Source organism: Alnus glutinosa, chromosome 5 (assembly GCF_958979055.1).
Source record: "Alnus glutinosa chromosome 5, dhAlnGlut1.1, whole genome shotgun sequence".
Taxonomy (NCBI): Eukaryota; Viridiplantae; Streptophyta; class Magnoliopsida; order Fagales; family Betulaceae; genus Alnus; species Alnus glutinosa.
Genome location: NC_084890.1, coordinates 1,630,368 through 1,656,082, shown reverse-complemented (window position 1 = coordinate 1,656,082; position 25,715 = coordinate 1,630,368). Strand labels below are relative to the sequence as shown.

Here is a 25,715-nt window from a genome sequence, read left to right as displayed (position 1 = left end):
CACAATTAATGGTTGACAAAGACAATGCATTCCGACCTGGGAGAGACGACATAAAACAGGGATTGCAAATAAGTTAGAACTCAATTTGGTCAAGGAAGATGGCCTCCACCACCCATTTGGTTAGCTCACAATGAACAAAAATAGTTGGTTTTGTTGTTTGTTTTCTGTCACCAATTAATTAAATTGATATTATAATTTTTTTTTTAATTATTTCATCAATTATAAACGGTTATGTCAATTTAAAAAAAGAAAAAAATTGAAGTAAAAATTATACTTAGCTAGTACCCTAGCAACATTCAATCTATAAATGCAATTGGAAGAGATTATGATATTATATTTTAGAATATTACTTATCCTTATAATTGATTAAAAAAAAAAAGGTTCGAGTTTATAGATTTTAATCCAATTATATATGTTAACTATTAGTTTTTGTGATTAATATGACATTTAATCAGTTGTATTTACGTACACTTGCATATTTCGGGGATAAATTAAAGTGCAAAAATAAGATTGTTTATTGCATCCGAACCTCACATTGTTCGAGCATTTGGTCGGACAGATATTCAAATTATACAAGTAAGGTTAAGCTTGATATGTACAACTTATTGCACGGGATCTCGATCTTATTCTAACGAGTAATTCTACGTATTCATTAAGTATTCATAAAAAAAAAATGAGGTAATTTTTAAAATTATCATTCTTCATTTTTTAATAGACACTTTATGGACGATTAATGGACATAAAAAAAAATTACTTTATTCTAACATAGAATTTATTAAATTATCAAGCAATATATGCATGCATGAGGTGCTTAATTAACTACGAGAATCATGTTCTTTATAGCTTAGATCGGATGACTAATGATTTTCCAGGTGTCAAGCAACCGAAATGCCCACCTGTAAATGCCCACTTGTACGAGTTTTTTCTTTGTTTTATATCAGTACGACAATGTTGTGTTACCGTTAAAAGGAGGCTAGGGGATATATGCCAAGCTTCCAAAGACTGCAAAGCGGGCAAAGTAAGCTTAATCTATATATGGTGAACCTTTGCCACTGTGGCCACTTCGCATTGATGATGCAGAAAAAGAAACACGAACAGCAAGGAATAGAAGGAGCTTAATTCGGTCCAGAAAAAGGCTCTCTCTCTCTGTCTCTCTCTCTCTATCTCGAGCTCTATACAAAAAAGTCTTACTTTTTGAACCAAGCAATCACGGGAGGTCGCTGAAATCTTTGCCTTTGAATTCATCTTTCTACTGCCAAAGGACCTAATCTTTTTGATCCCTGTTAGAGCCAACCGTGAAAATCTGTGTCCTCTTCTCTCTTTTTCTGGAAAATATTCATTTTCATGAATTTTCTCTTCCTACCATTGCAATCCTTGACATTATGAAACCCCATGTTCTTTCTCTCTATGTTTTTCGTTCCCATATATATTTTCATGAAGCTTTCACCGATTCATGACCGTTTTGATATAATAAAGGTACAAATGCTTGGCATAAAAATCTGTCTTTTGGTTCTCTCTCTGTGCTTTATTTCTGAAAAACTCGGTGGGTAGTCTTCCATCTTGTAGTTTTTTTGTTTTATTATTAATAATTCATGAAAACCCAGATTTCCTTTTCATTTCTCTTCAGAACCCATGTTTCTGAATCAGTTCATGCACTTCCTCAAGTCAATTCACACATTCAGAAGGAAAATTCCTTTGGATTGTTTGCTTTGATGCAAAATTGTCTATAATTTCACATAGCCATTTCATATTAAAAGTTTGAGGAGCTCGCCAAGAGCTTTAATGGCAACCTCGTGTTTCCACATGCTTCGCCTCCGAAGGTCGAAGAGCAAACATTTTTCAATCCCTTCCTCGTCCAATACCCAGTTGAATTCTGACATGGAAACTATGGAAAGAAGGAGATTTGATAGCGTGGAATCATGGTCTATGATATTGGATTCAGAGAATGTGGACACTTGGGAGGTATCAAAGGAGGATCGGGAGGAATGGACTGCCGATCTCTCACAGCTGTTTATCGGCAACAAATTCGCTTCAGGAGCACATAGTAGAATTTACCGTGGAATTTACAAGCAGAGAGCTGTGGCTGTAAAAATGGTTAGGATTCCAAACCAGAAGGAGGAGACTAGAACCTTATTGGAGCAGCAATTTAAGTCTGAAGTTGCTTTGCTTTCACGTCTCTTTCATCCAAATATAGTGCAGGTATACTTTCATGCTAAAGTTGAAAAAAAACAAAAAAAAAAAAAAACAATTCAGTCTATGATCATTATTTATTTATTTATTTTTCAACTGAAATTGCTTATGGAATTCTGTTATGCTCAATTAAAACCTAAAATTTTCAGGGTATCCTACTAAGTTCATCAAAGCAGTTGTCCCAACTGTCCTTTGTCAGCTAGAATTCCTGATTTCACTTAATCTTCGGCCATAATTAATATAAAAGGACCTTTCTCGATCTCTGCCTTTTCTCAGTTCTTCAATCCACATCCCCCTGTTTCTTCCTTCCAAATTCTCAGAGTTTGTGTTTGTGTTCAGTGATAGATCTAGGATGAATAACGATAGCTAGCTGGGTCTGTTTTGTGTATATTAGAAGAATGTTACACATGATTGGTGGTTTTCCATTCATTCAACACTTCTCTTTATTTGTAATGAATGGCTCGTAAACTCAAGAGCTTCATACTCCCAAATTGCTGATTCATCTTCTTTACAGTTTATTGCAGCTTGTAAAAAGCCTCCTGTTTATTGTATTATCACTGAATACATGTCACAAGGAACTCTGAGGATGTATCTTAACAAGAAAGAGCCATACTCTCTTTCAACAGAAACAATACTGAGGTTAGCTCTTGATATATCCCGAGGAATGGAGTATCTTCATTCACAAGGGGTGATCCATAGAGATCTCAAATCAAATAACTTGCTTCTTAATGATGAAATGAGGGTTAAGGTGGCAGATTTTGGTACATCATGTCTTGAGACACAGTGTAGGGAAACTAAGGGAAACAAGGGAACGTACCGTTGGATGGCACCTGAGATGATCAAGGAGAAACCTTATACTCGGAAGGTTGACGTGTACAGTTTTGGGATTGTGCTATGGGAGCTCACAACAGCTTTGCTTCCCTTCCAAGGGATGACCCCTGTGCAGGCTGCATTTGCTGTGGCTGAGAAGGTCAGATAGCTATATCTGAAATGGAAATCCTTCCTTCTAAGTCTTCTATATAGTATTTAAACTACTTCTTGCAATTTCATACTTCTCTGCCTTTGAATTTCTGACATCTTTCTTTAAGGACTCCAATTTAGTTCTAAGTTCTTGTAACTTTGGATGTCGGAGCTTCCCCCTTGTTTGACGATAAGTACATTCTCTCAATTGCATAGCGGTGCACGTAATCCATGGTTATCATATGGCCTTAGGAAGATTCAATTGGCATAATGACAATCCTCTGGCTCAAGTCCAACTAGCTTTTTAAACACTTTTGGTTGAATTGATCAAAACAGTAAAACTTGTTAGACTGTTGGAGCATTAACCACCTGGTTGATTTCCCATTTAAATGCTTTCATGAAATTTGCCATTTACTTACCCAAAAAAAAAAGTTTGGCTTTTATACTCACTACTATTCTTTGGACATAAATGCCAAAAAGAATTTTTGTATTGTTCTGCAGTCTATACTATCTATTGGAAAATTAATGAGTGACTACTATTTGGTAGGTAATTAAACAAGGCAAAATAACCTTAATAACCATTACTCTATTTTCTTTTTTATATAGAAGACCAAAGAAGCATACTCAGTTATTTCAGTTACTTAGTACTGGCACACGTAATCTGCTGTCTGCAAAAGGGGATCTGCAGGCTGTTATAGGCCTATACAAACTGAAGGCAGAGGAAAAATCCATGTGGCATATCTAGTTTTCATAGTTAATCATGTTATGTCTATGTCTACTAGAGTTTGAGAGCTGTAGGTTTGAACATTATGGCTATTAAATCCATATCACTTAGCAACCAAGCAAGAGTATCTGTAAGGACTCAAACTTGGTCCAAATCTGAGTGTTACTCCTACTTTAACTCACGGAGCATGGCCATGAAGTTCTACAAATAACATGTAGAAAAATGGTTTTTTCATGGCATAAGGTGTTTGACACACCACCTCGCCGCCACACCTCTCCGTTGATGCTGCTGTTTTTTGGATTTGTGCTTTGGTTCTGTTGTTGTTATTCTGTTTTGTGGGTTATAGTCTCCTGTCCCTTTGTGATTTTTATCTTGTTGTGGAGACTTTTGCAACTTTGAGTTCGTTCCTCCTCTTCAACTGCTCCTGATCGGAAAACAGCAATGTTACTCCCTCAACAACTTCCTTCCGGTGGTTGTTGTAGCTTTCAAACGGGTCAGCTTCTTGACCTGCTTCAGAAATCGCATTGAGCAACCCATTTCTTGGCTTCTAGTCCAAGATACATAGGACTGAACCATTTATTTTTGCCCATTTCCTATTTATTGTTCTTATTTTTTGCTAGGTATTTCCATTTAGGTTTGTTGTTAGGGAGCCTACCCTCTTGGCTTTTTGTTTCCTTGTAACACTTTTCCCATTTGATTTTTTTTTTTTTTTTTAAAAAAAAAAAAATAAAAAAAATAAGGTGTTTGATGTGCTCTGCTCCAACTCTCTTGTGGGACCCTTTACCAGCCTGCTAAATATAAGGCTCTTCTCTTCTGGCCTAAAATTTTTATCAAAAGGAAGAGAGACATTGAATTGGACATGTTCTTCCTTCTATACTTATTAAGCAAATAGAAACGCATGCAGTTACATTTTACTTGTCTCAAAACTTGGGCACTGTGAGACAACTAGATGCTAATTTTATTGATTACATTTAAATTGAATGGCAGAATGAGCGGCCTCCACTACCAGCTAGTTGTCAGCCTGCACTTGCACACCTCATCAAGCGCTGCTGGGCAGCAAACCCCTCAAAGCGGCCGGATTTCAGTGACATTGTTTCTGCTTTGGAGAAGTATGATGAGTGTGTCAAGGAGGGCCTTCCTCTTACTCACCACTCGAGGCTCGTCAGCCGAAACGCCATTCTCGAACGCTTGAAAGGCTGCGTATCCACGAGCAGCTCGTCCATACCTGTACATGCCTGACTCCATTAGAAGGTATTATTATCGTCCCCTATTTAGGTAATCATGTCAGTAGATTAAACAGTACATAATGTTCTTTTCAACTAGCTCTTGTATCTGTATTGAAGATTATAAGGTTGGTGTTCCACTGTAGGCAAATCAGTTTACTCCACAGGCCACAAGGAGTGATTGTTGGAACCCCCATTTGGTAGTTCCCCACTTTCAATAAGCTGATTATATGTGCTTGACTCTCTGTACAATTACAAAGAAAGAGTAAATATGCTCATATACCCAAAAATTTGGAGGAAAAAAAAAGAGTAAATATGCTGCATTGATATATACCTAATACCCAAATAGGAGCTACCAAGTGGTGGGTCTAATTCGTGTTGGTTTCCTTAATTATTGCAATGTATAAATGATGTTAGTGTTCTAAATATTAACTAATTTGATGCATCATCCTCGTTCTTCTTTTAAAAAAGACTGTTCTGTTTCAATCTTAACAGAATGAAAAATAATATTTAGTAATACAATTAGGATGACGTGGCAGTGAAAACCAACTCTTATTTTTTTCAATAGCTGATTTATACTGTCATGTCATCCCAGTTGTATAATAATTATATAACAGTCTACTAAATAGCATTACTGTAACAAAATTGATGTCTAAGTTTTGATTTATACCATGCGGAGTTTTGACAAGAAAACACTCTGAATTCTGAAAAGCAAGACCTCCTAGTCCTGGAGGTGAAAAATCATGTGGGCCAGGCCTAACATTGAATCCCTGTCCAAACGCCAATATGTTGAATGGAGGACCCACAATAGGCCCAACCCCACTAGCATTCATCTTAACCAGGCTTAGGTTGTCCACTTGTCTCTCAAGAAGAACAATAGTTAATGGTTTTTTTTTTTTTTTTTTTTTTTTTTTTTTTTTTTTTTTTTTTTCTGTTTTGGTGGGATATAAAGTTGAGAAGTGCTTTTAGTGGGATTTACATTTGAAAAAATGTTTTAAGAAAATGATTTTGATAAAACCTTTTAGGAAGTGTTTTGTATTTTTAAAGAAATATATAATAAATATGTTTATTTTGAAAAATCACAAATATGTGGAGTTGTTATATATATATATATATATAAAGTATGGTAGTCATGCAGCCATTCTCAAAAAAGGAGGTGGCTGTGCAGCTTCCTCGAACTTATTGCGGTGTCTGCATTGTCACCTACCCGACAAACAAACATGACCGTGCGACCACCCCTCTCTTACGTTGGGGTGGCGATCATGTCTTCGTTGATTAAAATTTTTTGTTCCCCATCTTTTGTTTTTTATATTCTTAAAAATAAAAATATTAGCAAACAATACATATATATATATAGTGATATTGAAAGAAGATGCACCTAAAGCTGCAATTAGTCAACCTTAATAATTGATCGGTGACAATGTACATCATGTACTGTTCTTGATATTGGCTTTGGAAAGTGAAATTAAGCTTTGTCTTTTAGGCTCATGTACACAAGACCGAGTCAAACACGTCGGGTTGATTTTTGAAGTGCCTCTCGCATACTTTAGCACTTTAGTTTAACGTGGGCTTTAAGGTTGAAGGTGGCGACAAAATCTCCAGTGATCTTCTTCTTATTGTGGGATGAGCTTTGCCTTCACCGTTTGTTCTTTTGTCTTTTGTTTTCTCTGAGAAAAATATTATCTACAGATTAAAAGCAAACTAAACAGTTTTTACATTTATGTCGAATTTATTAAAGTATTGATTAAATGAAAAATTGTACTATTATTTCTTGTGATTAATCTAAATTACAAATCGCTCCCTCTGGTATCAAAATTAATTTAGAAATCCTTGTGGTTGACTTAATTTACAAATTTGAAATTGCTCCCCAAAGTAAAATTTCGTTAAAAATTTTGACAGATTCTGTTAAGTTCCACAACACGCCAATAATATAGCGATATGTGTTAATCACAATAAAAATTAAAAAATTATTTTAAAAAAAAGGAAAAGATAAAAGGGGTGGCTGCTGGTTGGGCGGCCACCTCCAAACCGCCAGCCACCCCTTTGGAGGTGGCCGTGTGCCACCTTCATTGGGCAACCATCAATTTTCTCTTTTCAATTTTTTTTTTATTTAAATTTTTTTTTAAGTTTTATTTATTTATATTTTTTATTATGATCAACACGTGTCGACATTTTATTGGCATTTGTAAATTAAGCCAACCATAAAGATCTCTGAATTAATTTTGATAATAGATGAAAAGATTTGTAATTTATGCCAACCATAGGGACCAATGGTGCAATTTTCCTTTGATTAAATTTACTTTTTCCTATGAACTTAAGTTTTTGAGATAAACGGTGATTTAATGTGGTATCAGAGCAGAAATCCTGAGTTTAAACTCTGTCTTTGTCATTTATCTCTCATTTCAATTAAACATTCCACGTGTTTGGCATAATCTATTAAGAGAGAGCTAGTTTTAGCCCACGCGTGAGAGAAAATGTTATAATATAAATTAAATGATTAAATTCATCTCTTCCTGTTAGCGTAAGTTTTTGGAATAAATGATGATTTAATATCTAAACATTTTTTCTTTTTTTTCTTTTAAAAAAAATCAAATCAAATCAAATCAAATTGAGTTAAAAGAATTTTTTCAACTCAATTAAGGTGAAAATTTTGTCTTATGCAAAAAGTCTTAATATATACATACATTATTGGTAGTTAGTGATTATCATAATCCCTTGAAAAGGCTTACACAATTATATAATCAAGGCACACATTAATACTTAATGGTATTAGTTAGGCGAATTAGGCGTAGAAATGTAGAATCAAACAGTTTTGATCGTGCAGTCATGTAAGCATTGACATGTTAAAGAAGTTAGCAGGAGCTTCATATTTTTTGTTTCAACAATTGAGCAAATTCATTAGTAAGCTCAACTTGAGATTTTCAAATTGAAACTTTAGCCCATCATCTTGCTTCCCTACAACTTGAATGCCAATAGTAGCCATTTAAGCCCTCCATCCGTCCAGTGGCGGACCCAGGCTCGTAAAAATGGAGGGGCCAAATTGGAAAAAAAAAAATTGAAAGGGCAAAACTAAAAAAATTAAAAAATTAGGAGGTAAATTTTTTTTTTTTTTTTTTTTTTTTAGGGGAAAATTTTGGGGTTGGGGAGGTGGGGGCCAGGGCCCCCCTAGCCCCAATGTAGGACCGCCCCTGCATCCGTCCTATAGTGGAAAAGACTCTTATTCCACTATTTTCACGTGACATGATCTAGTAGTTATCGATTTTTTTATTTTTTTATTTTTTAGCAAGAGTTGATCCATGGGTTATTACACTCTGTCACATCGGTATAGTGGAATAAATATGTGGTATATAATATTTAACTTTCAAGTAGTGTTATTTAATAGATTGTCGTATAGCTGAAAGGACATGACGATGAAAATTAGCCCTCAAATTTTATTTTTTTTCATTATTATTTTTTGTTTTACAAGTGCTAATCTGATTGTTGATTTTCATTACCACATTATCAAGTTGTATGATATTCGTATAACAGTCTACTAAATAGCTTTACTTCTTGTTCTTTGTTTTTGAGAAATTCTATATATTGATGTGGCAATACCCGTAAGCCATTTTGATGGGCACTGCCACATATGCTTAGTGAGATAAGGGCACGTCATCTTTTTTTAACATTTTTTTGTTAGTTGTCCGGTTGTTGACGTGGTGAGTATTGCGCACTTCACATGACATGGTTAAACTGATATTGTGCGAGTTGGACACATGTCGTAATATTAATATATTACAGATTTGACGTATCATTAAGCCTATGGACAACCTACGTGTAACGTACTGTTGTCCATGGTTACAAACCGTAACCGAAGTAGAGTATGGAGGGAGCGATTTGATAACGAATGATACCTTAAGGACCTCTAAAATATTTTTATAAACCTTAGAAAACGATGCGATAAATTCCCAAATTCAAGAACCTCTAAAATATATATATGTTTATATTTTTTTTTTTTTAAAAAAAAAAAAAGAAGAAAAGAAAGAGCCCTCAACATGTTTTGTCTTATGACAAATATAAGATAAACCAAGCATCAAAATTCAAAAGAGGCATTGTCATTAACAAAGGCCTCCAAGTGACACGTGTATGGTGATGCTAGATGCTTGTATGGGAAGGGGAATATATATGTGCTAGGGCTACCGAGACTTGAGCCGATTTGTTCCCACTTTCTATATTTATTGGCCCAACTCAAAGCAGGAAGATCCACATTTCAAAGATGCCCTTGCCAATTCAATTGAGATATGAATAATTAAATAAAGGATCAAAGAGATAAAGACATGGGTGCAAAATTTCATGAACAAATATATTCCCCTCCTTTTTGACTTTACCCATGCATACACCCTTCAGCTGTAATGAACTGAATTTTGAACAGACAAAGGGTTTTTATTTTTTTATTTTTATTTTTTATATATGTTCCTGAAGAGTCTATTAAACTTATGATGGATAATTTTTTACATGACTCATAAATCTAATATGAATGCAACATAAAATTAGTAGGTTAGAGTGAGAGGCCTAACCGTTCAAGTAAATGGGTAAGATTAGAATTGACTTATATAGTTTTATATTTACACCTCGTCACGACACACGATATAAGGGCTAACAATTTTTTAACACAACCCGTTAACCTTATACGAAATAAGCGAGTTAGGGTTGAGAGGTTTGACCCGTTTAATTAAATGAATTTGGTTAAAGTTGACCTATATAACTTTATATTCATGCTCCAACACGACCAAAACTCGACACGCGAATACAAATCGCCACCCCCTAATTAAATTGACATTTATTATTAGACATGTGGATTTTATTTAAAAATATATGTTAGATTGAATTAATAAATTGAACAGACAAAATGTTCCTCCATTATGAACAAAAAAGAAAAAAACATTGTCAGTTAAGGAAGAGACCCTTCCTTAAAAGTTTGTGTTATCAAAGGTGCAGTGCTCGTAAGACAGCACAATGGGCATATGCTTACAAATGGTTCAGTAGAAAGTATAAACTGTTTGGTAGTGGTGTAAGAATAGCTTTTACATGTAAAAGAATTGATTTGAATCACTTTTTATATTAAAATTTGAAGTTGGGATTAGTGAGATCACATGCATAATGTTGGAAATGTAACATTTTTAGACTAATCTTCACCTAATGTATATTTAATTAAGATATAATAGAATTCACACTCTTGTAGATCTCCTCTATGCTAAAAAAACAATTTTCATATTCATCCTTCATTTCATGTCAAAAATAATTGCTCAATTATGCCTCACAAACTTTAAAAGCATTCCTAATAGCCTCATCAAATTTTACTCATCAAAGTAGCTAAAAATTACTTTTCTTTATTCTAGTGAGCTACTTTTTAAAAATTCTTCGAGCAGCCTCACCATTTTAACTATTTACTATCACTATTCCATTTAAATAATAATTTTTTAATATTTCTTTATTCTTTTTCTATTTAATCTTTTTACAAAGAATTCTTCATGTCCATGAAATAAAAACATTATCGTGTGAGAGAGATGGGAGATGGGAGAAGAAAATGAGAGAAAAAAGGAAAAAAGTATTCTGATCATGTGAGAGAGAAATGTGAAACAAAATTGGTGAGTGGGTTGGTAAGTGAATATTACTTATCAAAATTGGTGAGTAATTTCACCCATCAAAACTTTTTAGTTAAAATGGTGAGGCTGCTGGGAGTGATTTTTTAATGTTTTCATCAAATTGGCTCACCAAAATAACTAAAAATCTATTTTGATGAGGCTAAGCATTCCTAGTAGCCTTACCAAATTTTACTCACTAAAATAACTAAGGCCTCGTTTGGTTTGCGGATTAGACCCATGGAAAGGAATAGCTATTCCTTTGTTTGGTTGTATATTATTTAAGGGAATAGTTATTCCCACGGAATAGCTATTCCCTTACGAAGAGGAATAGGTATTCCACTCAAAAAGGAGTGGAATACCTATTCCTTTCCTGTGGGAATAAATAAAATTTGTTTTTTGCCCAAAAACCCCAACCCTCTCAACACCCAAGTCTCTTATCCCTCTCTCTCTCTCTCTATTTCTCAACTCATGGTGTGTTTGGATACAAAATTTTGACAATAAAATATAATTCTAATTCTACTTTTTTCAAAAATAAATCATATTTTATTCAACTTTTTTAAAAAAACAAATTATATTTTATTCAACTTTTTATAAACAAATCATATTTTATTCAAATTTTTTTTTTTAAAGTCAAATCTCAAAATTCGCAAACAGAATAAGAATTTAATTCTGATTTCAAAAATTCATCACTCAAATGCACCATCAGTATCTCTCTCCATCTCTGCAATTATATTCTCATCCTCCTCTCTCTGTTTCTCAACCAACTTAATTTGTTGTGGGGTAGTCTTTTTTTTTCTTTTTTTTTCTCCTCCTCCTATGATTTAGCCTACAGAATGCACTTAGACGTAGCAAAACGAGTACCGCTTAATATTGGGGGGACTCCAATTGTCTTATGGAGGTTTGAGAAAAACTTTGTAAGCAAAAAACGAATGTTTGTTGCTGAAAAACTAATAAAAAATAATAAAATAAAAAGGGCTTTGTAGATGATTTATTTTTTTTATGATGATTATGTTTTTTTTTTTTTCTTATAAATCATTTTACTTTGTAAGCAAAGAATGAATGTTTGTTGCTGAAAAACAAATAAAAAAGAATAAAATAAAAAGGGCTTTGCAGATGATCTATTTTATTTTATTTAATTTATTTATTTATTTTTTATGATGGTGATATGATGATTGTGTGTGTGTGTGTGTGTGTGTGTGTTTTTTTTTTTTTTTTTTTTTTCCCCCTTATAAATCATTTTGTAGCGTAATTGTATATGAAAAAAAAAAAAAAAAGAAGCCATGAACTCTATGAAATTAAAAATAATAATAAAAAAAAAAATGTCATAGTATGATTGTTTATGTTTCTTAAATAAAGAAAAAAAAAATGTCCTTAAGAATATAAATTATATTTGTATTATAAGGGTGTTTTAGGAAATTTGATTATAATATGATTCCATTCACCAATGTATTGCACTGTGCCAAACAAAAGAATACATATGCAATGTTCTATTCCACCGTTACAACCAAACAAAAGAATAGGAATAGTTATTCCATTCCACCTTCATCTATTCCCATGAATAGTTATTCCTTTTCCTAATGGAATAGACATTCCGCAAACCAAACGAGGCCTAAAAATCAATTTTTTCTATTCTGGTGAGCCAATTTATTAAAATTTCCTCAGCAGCCTCACCATTTTAACTAGTCAATATTCATTATTCCATTTAAATAATAATTTTTTCATATTTATCTATTTTTTCTCTATATAATCTTTTTACAAAAAATCATTCATATCCATGAGATAAGGTGTGAGAGATGGGAGATGGGAGAAGAAAATGAGAGAAAAAAGGAAAAAATGTGCTAATCATGTGAGAGAGAAAGGTGAAACAAAATTTGGTGAGTGGGTTGTTGAGTGAAAATGCCTCATCTAATTTGGTTAGTAATTTCAGTCATCAAATTTTTTTGGTTAAAATGGTGAGGCTGGTTTTTCAGGATTTTCATCAAATTGGCTCACCAAAATAGCTAAAAAACTATTTTGGTTTTAGCTATTTTTGGTGAGGCTACTAGGAATGCTGAAAGATAAAAAAGAAAAAAGAAATTATCTTCCAATAAAAAACTATTAGACAAAGTTTTTCTCTAATTGGGTTGAAATAACCCGGTCTATTAAACTGACGTGCCCAAAATGCATGTAATTCTTATATGTGTTTTTAATAGTCATATATTTTGAACCTATGTCAATTTAATAGATTTTCAATTTAATTTAAAAGAAAACTTTATATGAAATCATTTTTGCATAGTGTTTGATAGCCTTTTTTCTCGATGCCTTTAATTACAAGAGATATGATTTCCTGTCAACTTTTTACGTAACTAAAAACACAATTATTCTATGTGACAGGAAATCATAGGCTCTTTAAAAAATAATAAATAAATAAAAAATCACAACTATAAGCTTTTAATAAAATTCCTGCATAATAACTTGATGGCTCTTTAAAAAATAAAAAATAAATAAAAAATCACAACTATAAGCTTTTAATAAAATTCCTGCATAATAACTTGATGGTGATCCACTGATCCCAAATGTCCAATATAAAAAAGGCATAAATTTTTTTGAGGAGACTAAAGCTTCATAAAGCAAAACCTGAGTAACCAATGCACTAAAAACCTCACATCAGAGCCAAAATAGGGTTCTCTACTGAGCCATTAGGGTGGGGTTATGGGGTACAACACATACAGAGGATTACTCTATAAAAAGCATGTTTGGGTGCTTTTTGTTATTAAAATAGGTTGTCTTTAAAATGGGGTTGAATTTATTTCACACAAATTACGGGAAAATAAATAAAAACAAAAAAATGGCCTTGGGGAATAACGAAAAGAGTTTTGGACTCGAGCCAATTTTAGTGGGACTTTTCAGCCCCCTTTGCTTTAATCGAAGCCTTTACTTTTGCCGACCTCGTCAATTGCGACACCTACCTATCCAATCACATTCTTTCTTCACTCCAATCACATTCAATCTTAAACACAAAAAAACAACTTGTTTAATGAAATAAAATTAAGGGTTAAATACATATTTATCCTTTGTGTTTTATGACTTTTATTTTTTTGTCCCTTCAGTTTTATTTTTTTATCAAATTTAGTACCTATGGTATATGAAAAGACGGAAATAGTACATCCGTCTGATTTTCCGTCCAAAACTAACGTCCACCCACGTCATTGGGTACCTAAAATTTTGAAGCCCAGAACTCAATTCTTTACACATCGTTTCCAACAACATCCAGACAACAACATGACAGAAAATACTGTGGGTGGACGTTAGTTTTGGACGAAAAATCAGACGGAAGTACAATTTCCGTCTTTTCGTATACCACAGGTACCAAATTTGATAAAAAGTAAAATTGAGGGGGCAAAAAATAAAGGTCGTAAAGTACGTGAGTCAAATATGTATTTAACCCTAAAATTAATTAGAGATGATTTATATAATTTTAGACTCATGTGAAAACATGATTAAATATAATAAAATAAATAGTTATCTATTTTGCTTTCTGGTTTTCGATAAAGATATTATAAATAAACAGTAAAAATTAGATGAAAACTAGCTATTTTTTTTTACTGGCCATCATCAGTACTGTTTATTTTCTAAGAAAAGAAGTAATTTTTTTCACTGAAATTAAGACAAACTAAAGACAGTGACGGCACTGACGGGGCTTGCTACCAATGAGGCAGAGCGAACATGAAAGGAAATTCATGCATGTCTGGAATTTCCAGCATTTATGACAAAGTTCAGGGACCATTTTGCCAAGTCAGACTTTTTAAAGGGCCATGAAGCTATGCCAAGTACAAAACGACGGATTTGAATAATTATTTAGAGAAATGTTTGGTTTTACGTTCTCCTTCTTGAGATCGAAAGTAACATTGGAATGGAATGAGACTGGACAAACAAACATTTCTTAATTTTTTAACCTGTTCTGATTTAATTTTAAGATAAAAAGAAAAAAAAAAAAATAGAGAAAACACAGCAACTAAGCCAATTCCAAAACGACACGGTTTCATGCATCTTAAACAACGAAACTTACTTCGCCTGGCAACATGTTTCATTCCCAAAGAAAAAAAAAAACAAAACCCACCGAAAAAGGGGGAAAAAATAAAAAAAATAATTTCAGTGCATATTTATTATGTCTATTTTCTTTCACCCTTCAAAAATTGTTCATGTATGGAATCATAATTAACCAACAAAAGCTTCATATCATATTAAAAAAAAAAAAAAAAAAGGCTATGAAAAGAAAATTATATCAAAAGAACCCCCACCAAAAAAGGAATAAAAAAAAAATCGTTTTCCACCTTTATTGGAACAATGCAATTGCAGCTCATTTTGATTACGTTTCTTTTCTTTCCCCCTTCAAATTGTTCATGTATGGAATCATAATTAACCAACAAAAAAAAAAAAAAAAAACAGCTTCATTTTTAAGCTACAAAAATGTACTTAATTAGGTGCAAAGTTCCAAGTGCTTGATTGATCACTGCCCCAAACCCAACAATTATTGTCTGATTACACTGAGAAACACAAGAAGGTGATCTTCCAACCAAAAAGCTTTCCATGTTTGATGGAATCAGTCCAAATAGTTATACCAAAGGCATGCATCTACAGATAAAAACTTCCTAAACTTATTCATATTCACAGAATAGATAGAAACGACAATAACAGGAACATCAATTTGGATGTCTTTGTTCGAACAAAACCAGCTCGATCTTGATGATCCAAAATTACACTACCCATTTTTACAATGTAAAAGGGTAATATACAAAAGAGAAAAATAAAAATAAAAATAAAAATAAAAATTAGAGGGAGATGATATATAGAAAAACAAAAAAGAAGTAAAACCCACCTTGTTTTTTCTCTCTGTTTTCCCTTCACTTTACCCCTCCAATTCATTGGCTCCAAACACCCCAAATCCTCTCCCCAATGAAGCTCACAAGCCTTCTCACCGACCCTTTATCCAACCCTTCCTCTCCATCACCACCACCACCAAAGCTCTCATGCCCACTGTTGCTACTCTCCCCACCCAACTCCCCCGACTCGCCTGATTCGTCCTTCCCGGAACTCGCCTCCGACCGCTTCAGCTCACCCAACTCGTTGTTGCACCCTCTCTTCCTCCTCTCCTTCCTACCCTTCCCTTTCTTACTCTGCGCCATGAGCTCCGCCTCATACGCATCAATGATTTCATGTATCGCTTGGCGATTCGGCGACGAGTCCCACCTGACCCAGTAGCTGGTGTAGCACCGGAAGCAGTTGCAGTTGAACTGAGGAGGGTGATCGGCGCCGGTTCCTCTCTGGTTTGTTGTTGTGGTTGTGGTGGTGGTGGTGGTCCTCCGGCGGCCGTTAAAGTTTACGGAGCTGTTGGAGCAGGAGAGGAGGTAGGCCAGCACTTCACGGTCCTCGGGCGAGAGAGCCGCCGTGAGGGTTAGGATCGTGGCGGGAAGGAAGGACAGGTGGTCGGAGATGATTGGCGGCGACGGGTGGACGGTCCCTCTGCGGTACAATTTCTTCATAGTTAAGGTTTTCAAGAGAGAGATGTCTGAGACAGAGAGAGAAAGAGAGACCAAGGTTTGGACTTTGAAAGGTTGATGAGGTTATAATTTTACTCAGAGAGAGAGAAAAGCATCGAAGTTGGTGACGTATAATAGGTGCTGATGACTGGTGAGGATCACGTGCGACGCGGGACACAGTCGCATAGATACGGATCAAATTATTTTTAATTAAATAATTTAAATCTTATCATTCCAACGTATAATACGTACCTAGAGACAATCGATCAAGAAAGGATTAATAAATAATAATCCTTTAGAAACAATATTAGTGATGATATAAAGCTTATAATAATTAAGATCTTTCAGATTTTATAGAATAATTCTACTACTGAACGGAATGCGTTTAAAGTTTTAATAATTATTTTTACGTATAAAAATAAATATTTTTAAAAATATACTCTAGAATTATCCAAAAAAATCTAGAAATGATATGATCAATCTATTGGACGGCTGAGATTAGTACTGATGAGATTGGGGCTATCAAACTTCACAACAAAGCGTGCTAAGAAATAAAACATAATAAATCTGCGCTAAATTAATTACCAAATCTTATACTTTTAACCCCAGTTAGCGTTACCCATAATGTTTTCCACCTTCACCAGAACTCAATTCCTCTACGCAGTTTATAACGTGTATAAAGTTCTACCTTATTATTTTAGGCCTATTGTTTTAGGTCGTATGTTAAACCTGTTTTAACAAACTAAAACTCACAATAAATGTAAATCCAATTAATAAATATTAAGATATACACTTATAATAATTAAGATCTTTTATTTTTTATTTTTTTATTTTATTCTTTAAACTTTTAAAATTGCTATTGAATTTATAAGGTGGGTCCATGTGTTTATCAATACTTAAAGCTTGAATAATTATTTTTACTGATATGATTAGTGTTTATTATATCATCATCAACATGATTTTTTGTGTTGGACGACTGAGATGAATGCGGTGATGAGATGGGACCTACCTACAATGATCAGGTTCCCCTTATGTGACTGTCGCCGTTACTTCCTGTTTTTATACGTTGGGGTTGGTGGGAGTTGCGGCTTACTCATTTGAGTCAAGCTCTGGCCTGTGTTAGGTGCCCTCGGCCAGCGGCCACCCATGCACCTGGACTCATTTTTTTGACTTGTTCGTTTTATTCCTTTGGGCCATTCACAGTGTCTCGTGTGCGTACGGACTAGGTATATATAATTTGTGCTTTGTATATTCGAGTTTGGACAGTGAGATTATATAGATTAATTTTAATTTGATTTATTTAATTATTTAGTTAAACGAGTTAGATTTTGACTTATTAATTTTATGTTGGGTTCGTACGTATCGAATTCGTGGGTCATGTCAAAAATTGTTAGCCCTAATCTCATGTATTTTAGTTTGTATGTGTCCATTCAATTCTCTAAACCAAAATGCATTTTGCATTTAAGCTACGGTGCTTTCTCAAATGTGAAGAAGTAATGCATAAGTATTTTATTTTATTTTATTTTTTCCCGCTTTCTTTATGTTTTATCATGAATAAAAAAAATAAAATAAAAGAATGTTTAATAGTGTAGAGAAAAAATAGATAATCGAATTGAAAAGTCATTAGCTAAAATAGAAAAATACAACTTTGATCGGCTATTTTAGATAGAAATTTAGATAATCTATTGTGAATATTCTTAAGTTCAATACGGGATAAAAGAGAATTTTCAAGATTGAAGCATTATATTTTACTAAAAAAGAAAATATGGAGTTTTAAAGTCTTTTTTTTTTTTTTTTATGTGGACAAATTTTTTCTTCAAACTGGGTTTGAATAAATTCTTTTAACCCAATTTATTAAATTGATATCGTCCTTAAAATATGGATTATCATATGCATTTTTAATAGAACATGTAATTCTGACGTGTATTTTAAAAAATATGTGAGAATTTATCACATGTTTTAAAAATAAATTTCAATTTAATAGATTGAATTTGATAAAATTCTTCCAATCTAGCTCTAAGAAAAGTATCCTTTTTTTTTTTTTTTCTTTTTTATGCTGCCTTCTCCATATTCGGAACAAACAAAAATTGGCTTATGGGCATAAATTGGGCTGAGCTTCAGAGGTCAATATAACTAATTAAATTAAATACAAATACTCATAGGAATTAAATTGACAAACTTTGGCCATTTGATCTTTGGTTAAATAAATTAATGAAGGTTGGAATTTGTCAAAACAAAGAGAGAGTTGGCAAAGCTCTCTCTCTCTCTCTCTCTCTCACATGTAAAACATTTAAAAAAATTTAAGATCATGAAAAGTTGATAACTGTTGAGAACATGAGGGCTTGGGACATTAGAGATTAAAATAATAAGAGGGGTTAGGAAAAAAATAATTATAAGTGGAGATTGAGTTATAATCTTTTACATTGTAAAAAATAATAAAAAATAAAAACAATTGGAGCGTGCTAAGTTTCGCTTCATTTATATTTTATAACATCAACTGCTGCTTGAATTTTTGGATAAGTCAAATCTCCTCGATTTGCCATTTGGTTTAGAAGCTCTTTGTTCATACTACTTGCCCAACGGAATAAGACCATCTCCATTTAAAAAAAAAAATAGATGCTATCTATTTTATGGTCAGGATTTAAAGTTAATACATCGAATGATGTACATGATTTTACATTATTTTAAATTTTAAAAGACGTGTCAATATTGACTTTATATACACCGTTAGATATACCAACTTTAAATCTTAACCTTTCATTTAAGATGGATAGTATTCATTTCATTAAATGAAATTCAGAAGATGTTATTCTTGGTTTGTGTATCATACTTTGCTTTTATATATATATATATATATATATATATATATATTTGACTTTTGAGTCCTTAGTCGGCTTCTTTTTGTACTACAAAAATGATGAGGGGGATTGGCTACCTCACATAACAAAAAAAGAAAAAGAAAATGTAAGTAATTATTTTAGAGCATGTGATATTTGATTTTAGAGCGTGTGTAAGTATGAATTAAGTATTTTAAATATATATGTCAATTTAGTAAATTAAATTATAAAAAAAAATTATAAAATTTTCTTTCAATTCAGTTTAATATATATATATATATTGATTACTATGAAATTATGTGCAGTCTTTTCCTTATGTTGAAGCCACATTGCAGATAATAATTATTGTCTGATGCACATGAAAGGCCATGATGTAAAAAAGCTTGCACAAATTATTTGATGGAGACTTGGATTAAAGAAGGAATCTCCATTGGTACTAAGGTTAAAAGTGAACCAAAGCGACATGCCCAGAACTCTTAACGATATGGATGCAAGGAAGCATATCTTATTATACGATGATAAACGCAGGTTTAACTATGTATTGTATAACTATAAGGCTAAATTTACACGCCTACCCGTTCGGGTTGCTTGAACAACAGGTCGGACAAGTGAACTTTATCAAGAGCTTTTCACAATTACCTTTTCGATTTTTCTTACTTTGATATGAAAGGAAGAGTGAGCGGAGAATCCTAAACCCGAAAAAGGGGTGAACTCCCCAACGACACATCCAAAGCGAATTAAAATAACTATTGATCTTTGAGCGGTGATGCATCACTCATGTTTAGTGCCAATTAATTTAATAACAATGATAAACTAATATTTCTTCGATTAGTGAACGGCAGGGTCAACAGGCATGCACACACGCCTTACAGTTTATAGTAACACTGACGAACAAAGCAAAAAAGCAAGGCTCATGCTCACATAATTAAACAAGTTCTTATTTTCTGCATTATCTGAACTTGCCTTAGACAAAAGTTATTATTTAGATTAACTTTCATCACAATATACGAAGCAGCTTGAAAATCATGTCTCTTTACATATTGATTCTTCGACAACCAGAAAATCAAAGACCAATTAGTGTAATCAGGTGAAAATCTTGTTCCACCCAAGCCTTCAAGAAGAACTCTGCATACGAGTTTTGATCCACGGTTCCAGGTACTGCAGCTCCTCATGGCTTATTGAATGGCCAAGGCCAGGATAAGCCTGACAAATCAATTTTTTCCAGGAGCCATATTTCCATCAAAAAGAGGACATTCAAGAAAGTATTGAAATATTTGGAGATGATTAAAAATTATTAATTATCGCAAAAACTTAAGCGGATAGGAAATAGTAAATGTAATCATTTACTTAATACTATAACACTTCCCCTCACGTAAAATATTTTCAACAAAATGAAAGGTAAATGATAGAGACAAGGTTCGAACTCAGAACATTCGCTCTAATACTATGTTAAATCACCAGTTATCCCAAAAGCTTAAGTTGATAGAAATTGGTAAATTCATTCATTTAATTTATACTTTAACATATATCTTACCTTAAACTCACAGCTTAAACCAGCTCGTTCAAGGAAAGGGGGACCAGCTTGTCCAGCTTCAAACAAAACAGTTCTGTCAGCTATTCCATGAGACCACAAAATCGGTGTCTGCACAACGTTCAGATTCAGAAACAAGACAGATAAATTGAAGAATCACAAGAAAATTTACAGATAAAAATAATACAAACTTGCCTATTCAACCTTTTCAACTCAAGGTTTTACACCCGAAAAGATCAGAATATTTGACAATGCTACTGAGGCTTAGTAGGAGATATGACTAGGTGATCCTAAAGCACGATCACAAATTCAAGTATACATACAAAACTACAAATACTGAAAGGAGATTATCCATGGGACTTTAACAGTTAGATAAATTAGCAAATACATTGGCTCATTCTAACAAGATCTTTTCCTTGGACTAGAAGGTACTTAGGGATGAAATACTTTTTTTATGACAGGGAATCCTTTCAAGGTAAGGCCACTTCGTGTACCCACCCCAGTCGGGCAAACTCTAGATCCCTGCAAAGCACCCCTTCTATATGGTTAGGGATGGAATACAGATCCTCTGACCTGAGTAATCTCTTGCAAACATCAGGCATTGAACTCTGTCTGCAGAGCAGTTATTGTCAGTCATTAGAACTAAATGCATACAACTTGTTTTAGTCGGAGCTTTTCAAGCCATCTATCACCACTTAACTGGAACCTATGACAAATTAAATCTATGCTGCTCTTAGTGACACACTATAAAAACATGTACGCAATACGCAAACAATTATTCTCATTACAAGGAACAAGATTACACTTCTTACCATATGACATGGCATCACTGAACCTGCACAGGAGTACTAGTTCATTTGAACAAAAATTGAAAAAATGGAGGCTGTAGTGAGTAATGAACTACATGTATGTCACCACCATCACAATGGTTGACTGTCCATCTACAAATGTTTATGAGGATTTTTATTTCATATTCATAGAATGGCAAGTCAAAAAGATATAGGGAAAAAAAAAGAAGAAAAGGAAAACCAGATTCATGGTCCAAAAGTAAAAATATAGTTTGTAAACTTAAACTGGAAACCATAGTATTTTTTAAGAGAAGTACCCTCTTTGCATTTGACGAAATTCGTTCTATTATAGATGTATTAAAAGGAAGCCATCCGCTGAAGACAGCACCTCCTCCTAGAGTTTTTGGGTACAGCAGAACACTTGCCAAGGTCAAGGCACCTGCAAAAGAATTGTTAAAATTTTCAAATTACCAGCACTAAAGAAAATCAATGAATGCAAAGATGTTTTGCTGCGCGTGTGGGTGTATTTGTCATCTTTTTCTGCTTTGTTCTTTGTTCGAATTTTTTTATGTGTGTGTGTGTGTGTGGGGGGGGGGGGGGGGGGGGGGGGGGGCGTTGAAGGGGGAGAGCGAAAGGGAAACCTCCTTGACTGAATCCACACACAAATACATTATTGGGATCTGTGCCAGCAGCTATTTCCTTGTCTATCATTGCATGGACATTCTGAACTGCTTCAAGCACGCTACTTTCATCTTTTGGAGAATCCTGAATATTAGCAGAATAGTCTTCAATAAGTGCTCAACAAATCAGTATCATCAACTAGTATGGTATCAAAGCAATTCACAACCCCTCTTGAAGATTCGTTATGCACTTGCTACATCGCTTTTAACTGTCCAAGAATAACTGACAAATTCCAAAAACATTTTGACGACCAATGGTAATCCATAAAAGGTTCAAATGGAGATGTGTCCCAAGAAACTGTAAAGCTAGCCAAACTCAGTTTTCCACGAAATAAAATGTATCTACTAGACAACACAGTTATCGTTCTCATTGGTTGCCTATTCCTCTTAATACACAAAGTCACATAATACTTAAGATGGCATCGCAAACCCACAAAAAACTAGTGATCCTCAAAAGAGTGGACCTTAAGGTCAACCATATTTAGACAAGGAGATGTAATTTTGCACCACATGCATGGGCATGATGTATGTCAACTATACCAACAGAGATTTTTGGCATTCAAATTAAAAGAGGAAAAGAGTTAAGAATCGACCAGGTAAATACAAGGAAAGGCCAATAATGCAATCAAACATCAATGGTATGATTATAACAGAATCTCAAAATTTGATATTTTCAATGTTTTTCTAACCCTAAACCCACTACACAATAATGTACCAGAAGATTATGGCATCTCTAAGGCAGAAGGTTGAGTGAATCAGATGTGTTAGCTGAGCCCTACTCCTATTAAGGCCCTTAGACCATTTGAGCATGCATAACTCATGCCAATCATGAAGGATCAGTATCAGATGAGCTTATCACTAAAGCTATCGTTAACGAGAGTCTGTATGTTAAAAGTGATCAATTACCATCCTTACAATAAAAACATAAATAGCAACCCATTGAACAGAATTATACTTCATACAAGAATCAATAATCAAATCCCTTATCAGCACCAAAAAAGTTGATTTAAGGTTCAATTCAATTTTATATACAAACATCCTGAAACGAAATTCCAATAGAGGTTTAAGCACTAAAAAAGAAAAAGAAAAAAGGGAAGCATAGCTTACAGCTGTCACAGGAATCTCGTGAATGTCAAACCATGAAGGCATCACAGCACCATCTACAAGGAGAAGCAAAGACAGCAAGGCATTAGATGAAGAGAAGTTTTAAAACTTCTTTATCAGAATGAGTAAATCTTTAACTTGTTATGGTCGATGTTGAGGAATGCCCATTAGTGTGGGGTTTTTTTCTGAAGACAAGAAGCATCCCCGAAATTTATTCGAAAGCCTGGTTATTAACACACAAAGCAAGGAAGCCATACCAAGAAAGTAGTGCCCCCAATGATATCACCAGAGATAAGTGAAGGGAATAATCAATTATGAAAAAGAAATTCTTCAATAAGTTAAAATACCGGGGTGGTTGGACATCCCAAAGACGTGAAATGAGTATATGGAAACTTAGTTAGTGGTTAGGACAATTCTCTGAATATTTGTTACAATTTATTTCAATGATGTACTTTTAATTCATAGACCAAAAGGGCATTTTATGGTTTCCAGGGATGACCTTGTATTTGCTACTCTACTTTGTTGTGAAAAGTTTGCAAGTAAGATTTGCCAAATTGTGAGGTAACAGGCCAAGAAAAACACCATGAATTTCTTAAAAAAAGAAAAAATACATTAGATACCCATGGGCCATCAAAACCAACCCAAGAAGATGAAACACGCAACAACTTTATTAAGGTGATAAAATTATACATTTAAGATAGTCAAGCCAATTGTCTATCCCACTTGGAATGAAATAGTAGCCCAAAGACAAAGATCAATAGTCCAAGATTGTCACAAGCAAATGAAAAGGCCATAATCTGAATAATATTGTCCCTATTTCCATTATGCAACATCAGAAGTTCATCAGGATTGCACATTTTAAGAATACAATGACCATTAACTAACCGAATGAAAATGCTATCAGTATTTACAAATTTTTTGAGGTTTTCAACCAAAAGAGCATGGAAGAATGTGTATAAACAAGTACCACCAAGTATCATAGTTTTGAAACACTCATGTACAGTAGCCTTTCGTCAGTTTCTTTCACAGAACTAGCATTGACTGTCTAATTCAATGTAGTACGGAATTTTCCTACTCTATATAAGTAACTAATGTCATGTATTGAAAATCACGATGCCTCATGGTTCCACCCGACTAAAAAGAACCTCGATTGTCGTTTTTCCTTTCCATTTGTACTTATTAGCTTAACTTGATGCTCCCTTTGCGGTATCCTTCAAAACAATAATCCCAAACAACTGGAATACGAAATTAATTGTTTTGAGTCTTTTGACAAAGTGGTCACATTATAATCGTATATTATCTACTTGATCCCTCATCTACTCAACTAGATTTCTAATTGTTCAAATCATACCATGCACTCTTTGGTTTAGACACATCGACTAGCAATTGATTAACTGCTATTCTACTAAAACTAGTTCAACTTTCAGTATGATTCGAGGGTATTTACAGCAATGAAAGGTAGATCAGATCCACCTAACAAATGAAACTTATAGCCCCAGAGAAGTATTTTGGTTGAAACAAAACAAACGCGATTATAATGTAAAACCCAAATACATTCTAATCTGTAGGCCATGCCAGACAATTTCACAGTTAGTCTAAGTCATCGACTCATCGGTAACGAAAAAAAGAGAGACATAAACAGCATATTACACACAAAAACCAAAGCAAAACTCCCCCAAGAATTTACTCTCCAAATCCATGATAAACAACATATACAACCCCTCGATTCCAGAAAACATAAAATACCCATGTGAGAAATGACAGTAAATCACCAAACCAGAGTCAAACTGGTCAGACACACACCAGAAAGCAAAACCTACAGATCCCCCTAACAGAAATATAAATGGAAATACAAAAGGTATAAACTTTACAGTTGCAGGTGACTGGATTGGAAGGAGCAGAAGGGAAGGACCAAACAGTGTTCCTGAACTCAGGGGAACTGAAAAGGGCCTTGATGGGTTCGTTGGCAGGGCCCGAGTCCCCCAGCCCATGCAGCCACAGAACAAAGCTCCGAGCCATTGAGTCTGCTTTTGAAAAGGGTTGGTTTGGCTGCAGGAGTCGTACGAACAAAATGGTGCTAATCAGGGTGATTCCAAGCACAGCAATGGGCTTTGCAAATAGCTTAAGCTTCATCGCCGGTCGTCCATGACTCCATGGTCTACCTTTTCTAGTTTTTCCCAAAATGGGGGAAACAGGTGTGAAAAGACGTGATTGCTCCTATCCAAACGGCTGTCGTACGTCAAACAAGGGTACACAAATACAGCAGCAGCAGCCACGTTTTTTATATTTTACGGCGACAAAAAATGAGACCTACGTTCGGAAAGAAGTCTGCCGTACGAGATGTTTTAGCGGCGAAAAATATCGCGTTAATAGGAAGAACATGGTGCACCTAGGAGTAGCCGGTAGGGGTGTACACACGAACGGATATTAACCGTTCGCATTCACTATCCACACATACTGATAGCGGTCTGCATATCTTTTATATATATATATATATATATATATATATATATATATATAAAATAAATTCATTAAAAC

The 25,715-nt window shown here is 34.0% G+C and overlaps 3 protein-coding genes across 4 annotated transcripts; 1 reads left to right on the top strand and 2 right to left on the bottom strand.

Annotated features, from left to right (window-relative positions):
- Positions 1–983: 983 nt before the first annotated feature.
- Positions 984–5,489, top strand: LOC133869413 (serine/threonine/tyrosine-protein kinase HT1). 2 transcript variants are annotated; one of them, XM_062306404.1, is made up of 4 exons: positions 984–2,199; positions 2,705–3,160; positions 4,862–5,125; positions 5,244–5,489. In XM_062306404.1, exons 1-3 carry the CDS (start codon positions 1,783–1,785, stop codon positions 5,111–5,113), a joined length of 1,125 nt encoding a protein of 374 aa, XP_062162388.1. In that variant the 5' UTR covers positions 984–1,782; the 3' UTR covers positions 5,114–5,125; positions 5,244–5,489. The 2 variants fall into 2 exon arrangements, with proteins under 2 accessions (XP_062162388.1, XP_062162387.1); XM_062306403.1 differs by having other exon boundaries at positions 4,862–5,489.
- A 9,844-nt stretch (positions 5,490–15,333) lies between these two features.
- LOC133868462 (uncharacterized) lies at positions 15,334–16,346 on the bottom strand. Its single transcript, XM_062305363.1, has one exon. The coding sequence runs from the start codon at positions 16,238–16,240 to the stop codon at positions 15,620–15,622; it is 621 nt and encodes a 206-aa protein (XP_062161347.1). The 5' UTR covers positions 16,241–16,346; the 3' UTR covers positions 15,334–15,619.
- Positions 16,347–19,996: 3,650 nt separating this feature from the next.
- LOC133867648 (probable carboxylesterase SOBER1-like) lies at positions 19,997–25,409 on the bottom strand. The gene is made up of 6 exons (XM_062304398.1): positions 25,049–25,409; positions 23,181–23,233; positions 22,035–22,158; positions 21,711–21,832; positions 20,609–20,716; positions 19,997–20,277 (listed from the first exon to the last, which is right to left on the bottom strand). The coding sequence occupies exons 1-6, from the start codon at positions 25,308–25,310 to the stop codon at positions 20,188–20,190; spliced, it is 759 nt and encodes a 252-aa protein (XP_062160382.1). The 5' UTR covers positions 25,311–25,409; the 3' UTR covers positions 19,997–20,187.
- Between the last annotated feature and the right edge of the window lie 306 nt (positions 25,410–25,715).

Bases quoted from the DNA above. Each gene is read 5' to 3' on its own strand.
- LOC133867648 (XM_062304398.1), bottom strand. From the start codon at position 25,310: ATGAAGCTTAAGCTATTTGCAAAGCCCATTGCTGTGCTTGGAATCACC. The intron at 23,234-25,048 runs GTAAAGTTTATA...TTCTCCTTGTAG, and splicing joins CAATCCAGTCACCTGCAACT to ATGGTGCTGTGATGCCTTCA. The intron at 20,278-20,608 runs GTAAGATATATG...TTGATTTGTCAG, and splicing joins GTTTAAGCTGTGAGTTTAAG to GCTTATCCTGGCCTTGGCCA.
- LOC133868462 (XM_062305363.1), bottom strand. From the start codon at position 16,240: ATGAAGAAATTGTACCGCAGAGGGACCGTCCACCCGTCGCCGCCAATC.
- LOC133869413 (XM_062306404.1), top strand. From the start codon at position 1,783: ATGGCAACCTCGTGTTTCCACATGCTTCGCCTCCGAAGGTCGAAGAGC. The intron at 2,200-2,704 runs GTATACTTTCAT...TCTTCTTTACAG, and splicing joins TTCATCCAAATATAGTGCAG to TTTATTGCAGCTTGTAAAAA. The intron at 3,161-4,861 runs GTCAGATAGCTA...ATTGAATGGCAG, and splicing joins CATTTGCTGTGGCTGAGAAG to AATGAGCGGCCTCCACTACC.